Source organism: Lepeophtheirus salmonis, chromosome 7 (assembly GCF_016086655.4).
Source record: "Lepeophtheirus salmonis chromosome 7, UVic_Lsal_1.4, whole genome shotgun sequence".
Classification (NCBI taxonomy): Eukaryota; Metazoa; Arthropoda; class Copepoda; order Siphonostomatoida; family Caligidae; genus Lepeophtheirus; species Lepeophtheirus salmonis.
Window position 1 is genome coordinate 20,369,047 of NC_052137.2, and position 14,211 is coordinate 20,383,257.

Below are 14,211 nucleotides of genomic sequence, written 5' to 3' on the forward strand. Positions count from 1 at the left end.
GACCGAACCCTCTGCAACATCAAAGACGAACTTATCAGTCGGACCTAGAAGGAATTCCAGGATTGGCAAGGGACCAAGAAGGTATGCTTGCACTTTCGACCTCGTAAAGAGAATGTAAATGAAGTTGGAAGTAATTTTATTGAATAAAATAAATCAAAGTCTGTCATCTGGTTTTATTTTTTTTTATCTGAAAACTGGTTGGAGACAAAATTGTATAATGATAATATAGAGCATCTTAATAGAACTCCAAGAAACGTGATATATTGATCTGTTACTTAATTAGACGCAACATTTACTTTGGACACTTCACCAAAACATTAGTTCTGTGTTATTGACCGATTAAGACCTAAAAATAATAATAAATCCTTTAAAAAAAAATTGGGATTATGCAAGACCTCAAAGTATACTATTTTTTGTGTATATGATTTCTATATAATGCCAAAAACGAATGAGCGAACTAACATTTGTTCATATATATATTTTCTTAAATACCATTTAGCACCGACAAAAATAACTACCCTATGCCCGAGACACTTTAATTTATATTAACCATAAATCTACTTAAAGTAACAGCTTCAAACAAAGTCTTACCTAAGAACATTTTATTTCTAAAAAAAAACCATATTACAGTTATGGACCAACTTACATTATGTTAATAATACCTTAGTCAAAAATAATGTATTGCAGCACAATACTTTTTATATTCTAAATACATTAAGAGCTGAAAGAGATAAATAAAATTATTCAGAATCTCGTGAAGCAAAAATTTGGAAAATTATGAAAAAATTACAAAAAACGTGATTTGTTTATGAATAATAAAAAGACAACTCAAAACCAACATGGGATATGTTTAAATACTATATTATGCTATATTTTTTATCCAATATGTCCTCCTTCATAATCAATAAATCTTCAATTTTCTTTCGACTTTTTTACACTTAGAGACATGGGATGAAAACAAAACTACTTTCGTTTAATTACGTAATGAAACCTTGTATTTAAAAATAACGAGTATAAAATAAACTGTAAGTTTTGGGTCCCTACTATGTATGCATACATACCAATAATCTATCAATTTCTTCTAAAATTATAGAGATGATTTGGATATTTATTTTTCGCAAAGTATCTTGATTTATGGATCTCGTGCTCCCATCGGTGACATTTATTCATATTTTTTTTTATGATAATTAGAAGTTCACGCCTACTTTAAACTTAATGGTTAGGGATATCATCCCATTGAAAATTGTTCTCACTTGTTTGATCTCATCTACTTTAATCGAAATACCACTCATTGTGCAGTAATCCGGATCTTCTGTGAAATATTATCTTAAAGACAAATAATAATTAATAAAAGACTGATTGATAGCAATACGAAAAGTTCATAAATAGTTCTTTCATTTGAAACTTTTGAACATTAATCTCATCAACTCCACTTGTTTTCATATTCTTCCTAGGTTCTTTCTTTGATTTAATCCTTTAGTGCCCTAGATGTACATAAAAAAACAAATGTTTCTCAAATTCGTCAGACTAAATCAGTTTATACTCTTGAACTTTTAATGCAATCTGTATACTTCGAACCACACTTACGATTCCAGTATCTCAAGTGAGCCTCTTCTATCATTGGAAAAGAGCTGAGAGGCGATCTTAGACTCTCAAAGATAATGTGACACTTTGAAAATATACTAAACTCTCCTACTATATGGATAGATAATTGCTTGAAATAATATTAGAATATTACTCTCGTGAGGATTTATATAATATAATCCCTAAATAATTAATTAAATTAATCATTCCCTTAATAGTTCTTTTAGAGATCATTATAAGTTGTTTTAATAAAGAACATAATACAAATAGGGAAAAAGTATATATTATAAACGATTCTTATATTTTTTATTGACAATAATTGATATTCAGAGTTTAATTGAAAACCATAAAAATATTACATAAATATGTAGATAAATATTTTTGAGGCATCATTTATGAATAAGATTCTGAATTTATGAGATACAATTATTGCACATTTCATACTCACAAAGAATATTTCCCAAAATAATCATTAATTATACAAAAATCTTCAGATTGAGATAAAAAATAAAACGTCTCTATAGGGTGGACTTGTAAAATTTTGTCCCTTAAAAGGTTAAAGTCTCGCATCTTCAGTATCGATCAATTTCTTCAGAACATGAGATAAAAGATACTTGGAGTGCTCATGACGAATGCAATAAAACAAGAAGACAATTCTATAAGTTTTTTAAGAATACGGGGCTCATATTCCGAGACGTCCTTATCGCGGAGAATAGTACTCATAACTCAAGCGTCTTTAAAGTACAAAAAAAGAAGTATTTAGTTCCTTTCTTTGGGTGCAATTTCTTGTTCCTTGATGCTCAAATATTTAAGGTTTTTTTTTTTTTGCGTTAATATAATATATTTTGATAACTATTAATAAATCGATAAATTCAATAAAACTTATTCGTTTAGACCAAAACATTCTTGTATCCATGTAGTAAACCAAAAGATTCATTTCTTTTTAAATATATCATTTTAACTAGAGATTGACTTTGTGTTTTAATTTAAAATCCGGTTAGTTTCTTGTCTTTTTTTATAACTTGTCTGGTTAAGTTAGAGAATTTTTCAGTTCTCAGTTCTAGAATCGAGAATGTTTTTATACTAAATATATATTAACTCTTGTTAGTATCCGTGAAAGTAATTTTTAAATGTATACGTATATGCGTACATGCACAATAGATGTTGTGCACCTTTACTATTTTAAATTAATTGGCTCCCTTTTCAAATTTACTAGGACAAGACTTGAGTTTGTATTTTATGTGACGCTACTTGCCTTGGGAACTTTACATTTACTCACAAATAGAATTTTATATATATACGGTTCTTACTATTTTTTTGGGTCCTGATTTGAATAAATCGAAACTGGGTTTTTGGACTTTTGACCTCATTCTCAATAATACAAATCCAGAATCAAGTTTTCAATTCTAATTTATACCCAAAAATTTATCACTACGTTTAGCTTATCTTCTCTGGTACGCCTTCTTTTCTTTTTAGTTGCAGTATAATTTTTACTCATCAAGAATTAAAAGCTTATAATATTTTCCGAGTTTGACCACCTGCTTTTATTAGAATGATATTTTTATAAAGGGGGAATAATTAAAGCTTGAACTATTATAGCCCTGAATAACGGTGTATTGTGTAGTTATAAGTCTCAATATTTGTACATATGCATTACCTTATTACTACATAAAAAATAAGTATTAATTTAAAAAAGAAAATGTCTGAAAAAATATTATCAAGAAGAGTCTGAATTGTTGTCCAGATAAAAAGATATTTTATAAAACCTTCTTTATATAAATGATATTTTTTTTGGCTAAAACTAAGATCTACGAGTCTCAAAAGTTGTACATACATCCCTTTATTATTTTTCTAATACATCGTATAACTAGAGATGTTTTTTTGTACGAATACGAGGAGAAGGTGGGAGCAAGACTTATGTAGACCTGAATTAACCCCTTTTTTAATATCAGCTGTCTGTTTTATGATTTTGGAAGGAAGAAAATGAATTACTGCTATAAAGAGCATAACCTTTCACATTTAAAATAGCGGTAGTGTAGGGTAATATACAATAATTATATTGAAGTTCATGTATTTCTATTTTATTTTTTTATTTATCAATAAATTAGCATAGTGAGAATTCTTCTTTGAGAGGAATATGTTAGCACACACACACGATTGATTAATAATGATCAAAAAAGAATAAAGAGCACAGGCATTAAACGTTTTTTCTTTTCTGATGTAACAAAAAAAAATTATCTTCAATTGCAAGGAAGAAGCTATATGGAAGCTGAAAGATTAAGAAATGAAGACATGATGCTTCTCAAAGTTCCGACTTCAGACTCTGTTAAAATAAACTAGGATATCTATTTGAAATTTTTGATGACAAATGTAAAACCATAATTTCGTAAAGCCTGCCTAAAACAGCATGGGGTTCCTACCCATACCCTTATGAAAGTGCAATCTTGGTGTAAGAAGAACTTAAAATCTTATGGGACATGAACACTGAACAATTAAGCTCTCTTTTAATTAGAGATGAACCGTTGGTTTTTTTAAGTAAGGAATAGTTGATAAGCAGGACAATTAAGTTTTCACAACGAGTAAAAACAACCTCTATCTCCTTATTAAAAAATCTTAGGGCAAATCCGAGAAGTAACTGAGTGAGACACATGCAAAGTGCTTATAAAGCGTTCAAAGAAGGTCAACAAGGCCAAAAGTAGTCATTTTACATTATCTTTGTATATTTACTTATGCATACTTAAATATTTTTAATTTATTAGTAAATTTTGTCAATCAGCTCAATTTCTAATATTTGACTAATTTTAAATTTACTAAGGGTTCCTTTAAAAAAGCTACATTCTGTACAATATATGCATAATATTAATATTATGATACGAGTATAAATTATTATTTCATTCAATTTATAGAAATCAATAGTTAATATTACTTCTTAAAAATAATAATTAAAAATAATGAATCAAGATAAAATATCATTAATTTGAGAAATTGAAGATAGAAATGGGGCTACGAGAGAAAAATTGCACTTTTTATGAACATGGTAGAAAGGAAAGCGAAAAGATAACTTATGGTAGTAATGTCCTTCTGCTGGATATTGCTTTATGGATTACAACTTATGTTTCGTTTTAATATGAATGTAATTTTGTCAGGTACCTCATCCGACTTATTGGTGGGTATTTCCTGTCTGTTGGGGTGTAGAGACTTTAATTGCCAATAATGAGTGAATTTTTGTCCGAAAATAATTTAATGGCTTTCATGACGTTGATGATACATTTTGATACTACGAGCTTTTTCTCTTATGTATTGTCATTAACCAAATGTTTTCCCTTGATTTTGAGCTACCAGATTCATTTGATGATATTCATTGTTTTTGCTTATATCACCGTGTATTTTGCCATCCCAATGATCGTTGACATTTTGATCCGGCGAACCTTTTCTCTTTTTTGCCGTCATTAAATATAATTTGTTTCCTATAGCCTTTTATTTAGCTACAAGGTCCACTTTTATGATCATGTACATGTTCTTTGCTGACATGCCGTCCCTCTGAACATATGGTAAAAATTTTGTACAATCCCATCCATAATGGTTTTCACGACAGCCTTTGTACGAGTAATAATATTTATTTGTTGACACAGGTTTCCGGTAATATGTTCCCAAATTTTATAGGAGATTATAATCTGGTAAACTGATGTTCTGCTGATAGATAAATCTCTCCTGATTTGCTTGGGAGATTTGTTAAGTTATTATATGATATTTCAAATACAAGTTTTCTCTTGGCGTCTATTTTGGCCATGTTGGCGATATAAAAAAATGATTTCAAAAAAAGGTTATTATCACGCATTCCATTAATAACAAAACCTACTTCCACTTTGTAAACTATTTCAATTTAACTATGGAACATTAGGTATTTAGTTACAACACAAATAAGAAAGTACGTTATAAGACATAGTTCCATCAGTTTAAAGAAAATGGACGGCTCTTATATAGAAGAGGAAAGTTTTCTTCTTTTTATTTCCTAAAAAATATTTTTTTACTTAGTATGTATGTATAATAAATTGGTACTATTTTAAAATCAAATCTTACACACATAGGCAGGTGTGTGTATTTTTGAAGACATTTTATATTATAAAAAATAGGAGCAAAAAATACTATATATGTATAAAACTTTTCTACTTACATAAATGAGGATTGGCTTACATCCGTAGAATACCTAATTGATTCTTTAGGACTATTTATTCAATCAGGAAAATATCTTATCTATGAATATATCCATGATTTATTTATGTACTTTTGAAAAGTTTATCCAATCCTCTTATATCTAATAATGAAGCAAAATAACTACGAAATACCAGTTGAAAAAGTATTTACCTTCTATTTTCCATTTGTTAGTATAACAGCAAAAAAAGGAAGATTTGTCTCAAAACTAAAATTAGAGTGCATTTGAATTATTTAGTTAATTATCTTCTATCTCTATAATTAATTTTTTTTGATTTATTGTTCAAATGCACATCAAATTGTACATTAATGTCGAAAAAATTACAAGACACAATTAAAAATAAAGTACTGATTGATTATATGTGAAATTTTTCCGGATATGTTATTTGATACATTTTCGAAGTGACAACTCATATCTTAAAAAAATTTGAAATAGTCCATTTAAATTTATTAAGCTAACAACAAAATTCCTCTTCATAGCCACAGATTTTGGTATGATCAGAATAAAGCATAGCCCAACTGATGTAACTTTGACTTCTGTACAACTTTTTATTTTATGCTTAAAATCTATATATGTCTTCCTTTTGGCAAAAGTTTGTAATTGTATTTAAATTAATCTGCTCCTAGTAATTGAACCTAATCAAAGAATGTTGCAATTGCACCCCGTGTCCTTAACAATAAGTAATTAAAACCACAATTTAATAATAAATAAATATCTTCGTTTATATATCAATTCATTAAATGCAACTAAGTTATTGTTTATCTTTTAATACTGAAAATACATTAAAATGCAATATCTATTAGATTATTAAAAATAAACTTAATTAATGTTTGGCTTTGATGATTGTCACACTCCTTTAATTTACGATCTCAAATTTCTTACTCAAATGGAAAGCTTAATTGAAGAAAATGACCCCTTTTTTTTATTTTAATGAACAAAGTATTATTTTAATGGATAACTTTTTTGCTCAATCCATAAATAAGTCTTTTTTTGAAGTTGAAAATTTAACCAAGAAAGGATGTAGATAAATAAAATCATGATCTATAAATCTTGTTAATGCAACGAAGATATTTTGGACAGATTACATTTTTTTGTATTCTTCCATACACATTCTGAAAAATAATTGTTTGAATGAAGATACTATACTATGAAAATTACCTATGACTATACATGGTGAGCAAAAGTTTACGGTTTGATTTCATATTATTTCAGGATAAACGAAATTTGAAAATCCCTGTTAGGTTTGTGGGTACCATTTCAATAATATTACTCTGGATTCTGTTGACTATACAGCTGTATTTATGATAAAAAATCAACTACACTACGTAACAAAATTCTGTTTATGGAACGCTCATCAGCTAAAACCCACATTTAATATTTATAATAAAATTAAAACACGAAAATGATATAAAGTTGTGTTTTTTAATCACACTTTGGGAGAACAATTTTGATTTAGAGCCATATTGCAAAATGAAATAACGATATATGTATATGATAATCAAAGAAAATAAAAATTAATAAAAAAAATATTCTGGAATTCAAAAAATAAAAGAAGTTTTCTTCAAAATATTTCCTACAATATGAGTCTAATTATACAAAAATCAAGTAAAATGAAGAGTTCAATGTTGCGTAATTAAATATAATTAAGTAAATTATTTGACTAATTGTAAGAAATAAAGTAGTATATATTTAATGTTTTAGTGGGAGGCAAACTTTAGAAATTAATTAAGTCGATTAGATTACTTTAGTTTAGTTAATAAATACTAACCAAATATATCAGATATAAAAGTATTTAAATTTTAAATCTTTCTGCATCTGAAATATTAAATATGTGGGTGTCAGTTGGTAGGGAAAATCCTATTACATTGTTTTTTAATTGAATTTGAATGACTCAAATTTTTTTAAAGACAATCCTGTCTTTGGTTTGCCTGTTAGCCATCCTAACAGTTCTCAGGAAAAGAAGTATGAGTACTAAAATCAGTGGTTAAAACATATGAATTGCTAAATGTCATGATCTCAATACTCTGCAATAAATATCTCTTAAAATTCCCATATATGTATCTCTAATTATTAAATGAAAAACACATTTTTTATTTCCTCAATCTAATATGTATTTATGAGTAATATAACTGTGGACATTTGAACTTTAAAATGTGCCACATAATATTAATTTATTAGGTATATTTATTAAAATAGTCAAAAATTAGACCATAATCATCCATGAAATATTCAATTATTGCATGATCTTTATCCAAAGTAAATCCTTCTTTTAAAATAATTTACCTTATTTTCTTATTGTACAATTTACATGTTACAAATTGTACAACATACAACATATGTAAACACATGCGTATATGTCAGTAAAATATCCGGTATCTTAAGGGTTAAAAGATAATTATAAACGCTTAATTAAAGGGGTTATACAATTAGACTATAAAAATATATTTTAAGTATTTTTATCTCATCAAAATATGTACACATATTTATAATCCCCCGGCCTATCGACAAAAAGTTTCTGAACAAAAAAAAAAAACTTTGTAAAACGAGCAATCTGTATATAATTCAGAAAAACGAATATAAAGTTTTTTACTTAACTTTATACAAAATAAATTATCAAAAAGAAAATCCAAGTCAATTAGATCTATCCCTTCAGGATTATGTCTTGTACGTTTAATAAAACTATTATAAACATTTGATTTCCTACAAATATGTATAAAGTTAGGCAATATTTAAATATTAAAATTAGTGAATTTTATAAACATTATGTTTCATTATTATCAGATATGTGCTATATTTTTTAAAATTGTCTTTTTACTTTCAGTGACTGTCTTTCCTTTATGATTAATAATAAGGAATGATTTACGGAGATAAATTATTTTTCGTCGTATTGATTTTATTAATAAAATACTCTGAAGGAATAAAAAAAAACACACCGACAACATTTTCAGAATTGGGAGAATCAGAAGGTAAGAAGTGCCTAAATATGATAAATATAGAACAAAAGTAATATAATCGTACATATATATGAATACTTTGAATATGAGAAAAATGAATAGAAGCATTTTTTTCATATAAAAGTTTTTATTGCTTCAAAACACTCATAAAATACCCATTATATATTTTCTTAGGGTATAAACTTATGTATGAAAGCGCCACTACCTATACCATATTCAATTAAGGATTTACATATGTACAAAAATATTTATTTAATTTAAAATAAGCAAAAACGTATGATTTAAAAGAATATACATATATATATATAAGATCATCGACGAAATTTATCCCAAATAAATGTAATAGATACTTTGGTTTTTATATTTATATACAGTTGAACCATTATAGTAAGACTCCAGCCAATTTTCTGTTCAGCCTTGAAAAAGATGGAGGTATCTTCTTTCCATCAGAGACCCAATGCCGAGGACTATTGTTTGGACCAGATATTTGGTGTGGTAAATCCCTTGGACCTTTTCTTTTGTTTCTGCAAACCGGCAGTTTTGTGGGGGTTGTAGAATTGATCAACTGTGAAAATCTTCTTGTCCCAGAAATTTTTCAGAATTGACCTATTTGCCTTGATCCATGTGAGGATTTCTTAAACCTGTGAATCCTCCTGGCTTTCATTCTCGTTTTCAGAAGGTGGCGTGGGGTCTTATAGAAGTCCTTGGATGGGCAATTCATCGACTTAGTTGGATCCTCCTTTATATCTTCTCCAAACTTAACAAAAACTTCGAATCCCTCTTTGAATTTTGCCCTCCACTTCCTGACATCCTTGAGATATATTTTCTATTTTTTCTCATCTTCGTCAACTTAAACACCAGGCTCCCAAAACACTTAACAATGTCCATAATCTTCATCACATCAACTCCAGCATCTAGGATATCTGAGATACGCTACCTTTTTTCTAACTCGCTCATGATGATGAAATGACTAAATTATTAGTATATTATGTTTATGTAAAAAGGACAGCAGAAACAGAATATAAAAAATAATAATTAAACCTTATCATAATAATGAGAAAATTAATATTAATTAAGATTCCACCTATTGCTGCTCTATCCTGTATATATTTTATAAAAGATACAAGTTCGATTAGTTGATAAGCTGAGATGATCTGGATAGTGAACAAAAAATTTATATGTATCTTGTTTCAAACGTATGAAAGATTTAGATTAATAGGCTTTTTCACGCATATTATATAGAGTTAAGGAATATGTATAATAACTTATGCTAAGAAATTAATACAGTTCGGTATTGATATATGCAAAACTATAGTTTTAAAAAATATGTGCGAGACTTGGTATAGTTGCACCTGGAAGAGGGTTTTTTATTTTCCAAAGCAGTTATCATTATTCTTTAATTATTCAGGAGAGAACATTTAATTATAAAGTGAATATTTCAATTGATAATGGAGATAAATCATGAATATTATCAGACTAACTAAGAGTAGAATTGAGGATCGATATCGGAGTAATTCCTACTGTTGTTATTATTCTTATACTCTTGAAAAGAGAACATCGATAGAACTTATAAGTATAAAGTCATCACTAGAGATGATAGACGAAAAATATCAATAAGAATATGTTGTTGAGTTATAAGTGTAAGTGTTTGTTGGACTTGGAATAGAATTGAGGATCAACATTGGAGTAATTCCTGACTACAACTTTGCAAGATACAGATATATTTTCTCAATGACCATGTTATTTTTTGTTTTTTAAATAATGGCAGATTATATTATTTACAACAATATTAATGATTTTTTTTTCATTAGTGGTCTTAAAAATACAGAAAGTATTTACATAATGTTCTAAATATTTAATAGTTCTGCATTTTTCTTCCACCAATCATAAAATATTATAACATATGTACTTCCATTTTCAATAATTGAATAGTTAAAACATTATTAAGTAATAACTAACCAAAAGTTAAAAAAAAAAAAAAAAAAGAATCTGATAATTATAATTCATAAATATAAAAATATATGTTATGAAGAATCACGAATCACAAAAACCAAATCACGGTTCTAATATATAAATGTAATTGACCTAATGTATAATACATTTGAATGAAAACGATGAAACTGTGGATGAGGATTGACCCAAATTATTATGATTTATGAGAAGTAACTTGAATACGTATATAAGAGAATAGCTAGAAAAAAGGTATCTTTAAAGATTCCTAATATTCTAAATTGAGGTTTTCATCTGTTAATGCCCATGTGTTGCTCTCAATACGACAATAATAATAAAAACTTATAAAATACTTCAAATTTATTTATATTGGGTTTATTATTGAATAAAACATTATGGAGAAAGGCATCAATATCTCAGTAAACATTTCTCAATAAAGTATAATAGTTATTAAACCTTCCTTAGTGAACTGGGATGTAGGTATCCCAAATTTTATAAAATTAATTCAAATCTGTTTTCAAGAATATAACAGGAAATTTTATTATGCTCCTACAACATCTTTCAGAATGAATGTAACCCTTTTCTGTTGTAAAAATGTATTTTCATCAAATTATTCGCAGTTTGTGCAAATATTAATCACAGTATGGTAGATTTGATTAATTTTTGTCGCTCTTAATTCGCACTTTTGCTTTTTATATTTACCTTTTTTTCAATTTAAGGTATAAACGTTGCCATAACGTAACAAATGGGCTAAAAAGTCCAAGGCTTCACACATAGATAAAGCTATTATTTTTTAACGAACTTCATTTTCAGTTAGTACCAACCTTCAAAAGACAGCTATCAAATTTTTATGACAATCTGTCTTTTAGTTTTTGATTTATTGTGTTAAGTGTGAAGATATATTTTTATTTATAAAACAATGGATCATAAACAATTTCGTGTTTTAAATTTATACTGCTTCTTCTTGTGAAAAAATATCATTCAAACTGGCTTAGTTTTCTTTGATAAGGTCTGGACTTTTCAGCCCATGTATTAATATCAACTGTTATCACAGTTCAGTTCATCAAAAATTAATTAGTACAGTTTTAATAAATAAAATTGGATTGAAAAAACAGATATTTTTATTAAAGTTTTTATCGAAAATAAAATTGTAATGATTTACTATGATGATCACAAATGATGTATATACAGAGTTGATCTTAGTGGTACCCATTTTAGTATTTTCAATCCGGAATTACACTAGTGCTAAATCATGGAGAAGGACAACAAGACATCTTATATCTGAACAGAGCAATTTGAAACTGTTGCAAAGAGCAAAGAAAATTTTAAAAAATTTCAAGGGCAGCATAAATTCTGGCGAAATTTTGTTCTTTTAGTTAAATTTTTGTCACACTTGATGCTACTGCGAATAATCAAAACAGCCAGCACATCACAACTAAACATCCAGATAATGTCTCAGCTTCAGTGAAAAAAAAAAAATGAGTGTTGTTACCACCACAGGCAAAGTATCCCTTCCCATTTTTGTGGAGAGGAAGGAGTAGCTTAATGTAGATGCTTACATCGAACTTCTGGATAATAAAGTGCTACCTTTGGCCGGAGAAAAGTTTGGGGACAACTATGTTTTCGCTCAACACGGAGCTTAGTGTCTATGCATCGTTAACACCTAAACCTTGCTTGATACCACTTTCCAGACTTTTGGGACCTCAACATGTGGTCTCTAGATACGAACACCTTGGGCTACTCTGTCTAGGTGCGTCTGGAGAAAACGGTGTGTGCTACTCCTTACAAGAGTATCCATTATACAGATGCTTCCATCAAGAAGGAGTGTACCAAGCTAGAGTCTGACGACATAAACAAGGTCAGTAAGGGATTTTGGCTTCGTATCGAGGCAATTATTAGAGTTGTGGCCTCACATATTGTATAAAATTTATGCTGATCACTATAATGAGATTATTTTAGAAAATATATGTGCTCACAAAACATTTTGTTTAAATTTTACCCTTGAAAAATTGAAAATAATATAATGTGTATCAATAATCAATCCTTTGCTGTTAAATACCTTGTTGTTCAGATGAACTTAAAAAAATAATGTTTTATAAATAGTTTAGTTGATATTTACATGTGCAAAATGGATGAAATAATAAGAAAAATATTAAAATTTAAATATCGTAATTTGGAGTATAGGCCGACTATGTCTCATATATGTACTATAATTATTTAAATATTTGGGAGTAACGTTATACTGTAGTTCAATAACTTTGTAAAAAAGTATCCCCATTAACGCAACTGACCTTTTTACAAATCAAAGCATTTTATTTCTTTAATGTGTACGAAGGTACTTTATTAAATAAACAGTTTCCATCATAATTTGCCTGTATAGCAAGTGACTAAAAAAATACTTCCTTATCATATTGAAAAAACAACAACAACAAATTACTGTTCTTTAATAATATTTGTACAAGTGTTATAAGAGAACCTGTCTAATACAGATATATTTTTCATTTCAACCACACATTGGGGGAGAAACACATATGTATACACGTAGAGCATATACCTATAATATGTACATGGAAATTTCATAAATGTACTATTATGTACCTTTCGAAAATACTCCTTAACTAATGTGCTCATACTTATGTACTAGGGATAAGAACCTACTGAAATCTCATTTCTTTTTTCTCCCTACAAAAATTTGATAACTAGGTCAATTATGATTTCAAAAGAAGTAAAAAAATATATAATAATAACCGCTTCAGATTAAATGACAAAAAAGTCATTCTCTTTGGACCAACTAAGTTATTATAGATTTTCCTGCCCCCACTTCCCATTTTTCCTACATTGTTATAAATGGTTCATTTAACATTTATTAGTCATAGTTTTTTCTCTGTCTAAATTATTTGCTTAATGACTCTATTTTTTATTACTTCTTATCTTTTCATCTTTTTTTCTTTGAACTCTCACATCATCATGAATTAAAAAGGAAACATCAACTTAGTTTTAAAATAACAGTGTACCCCCTATGTATATTAATCAGAACTGTTACATACGTGAGTCGAATCTGTATTGTTTTGGGTCTACTTGTTCTATTAAAACATATTTCATGTATAACTTTTTAGTTTCGAGTACATTAAAAGACAATGTGTATAATAATGATAAGATTTTTGAAACTAATTTTTAAAGTTCTATGTCTAAATCCCCATAATTATTGATCTCTATATCAAGAAAAAAAATCAAAGCAACAAATCTAAAGCTTTACTTCACTGAAGAAAACAAACAATAATTGCAATAGTGCATAAAATTTGCAGGTTTCATCTAAAGAAACATGCTTTATTCAAATTGTATGAATTATGATCCAGGAATTAGTCATTTATCGTGAATGGATAACGAGACATATAATTTAAAAACTTTTTTACAGATTCTTTTGAGATTGAAGGAATGTCCAAATGGTCATGCACATATTGCAAAAAGTCATGATTTCTGTCATTATACCACTGTAGAGCATGCGGTATA

At 27.9% G+C, this 14,211-nt stretch overlaps 1 protein-coding gene across 1 annotated transcript in view; it reads left to right on the top strand.

Annotated features, from left to right (window-relative positions):
* The window catches only part of LOC121121708 (neural cell adhesion molecule 2), a 262,790-nt gene that overhangs the window by 50,731 nt on the left and 197,848 nt on the right, over positions 1 to 14,211 (top strand). Inside the window, exon 2 of the mRNA XM_040716676.2 lies at positions 8,619 to 8,763. Coding sequence (XP_040572610.1) covers positions 8,652 to 8,763 — 112 coding nt within the window. The 5' untranslated portion in view covers positions 8,619 to 8,651. The remainder of the gene's footprint in view (positions 1 to 8,618; positions 8,764 to 14,211) is intronic.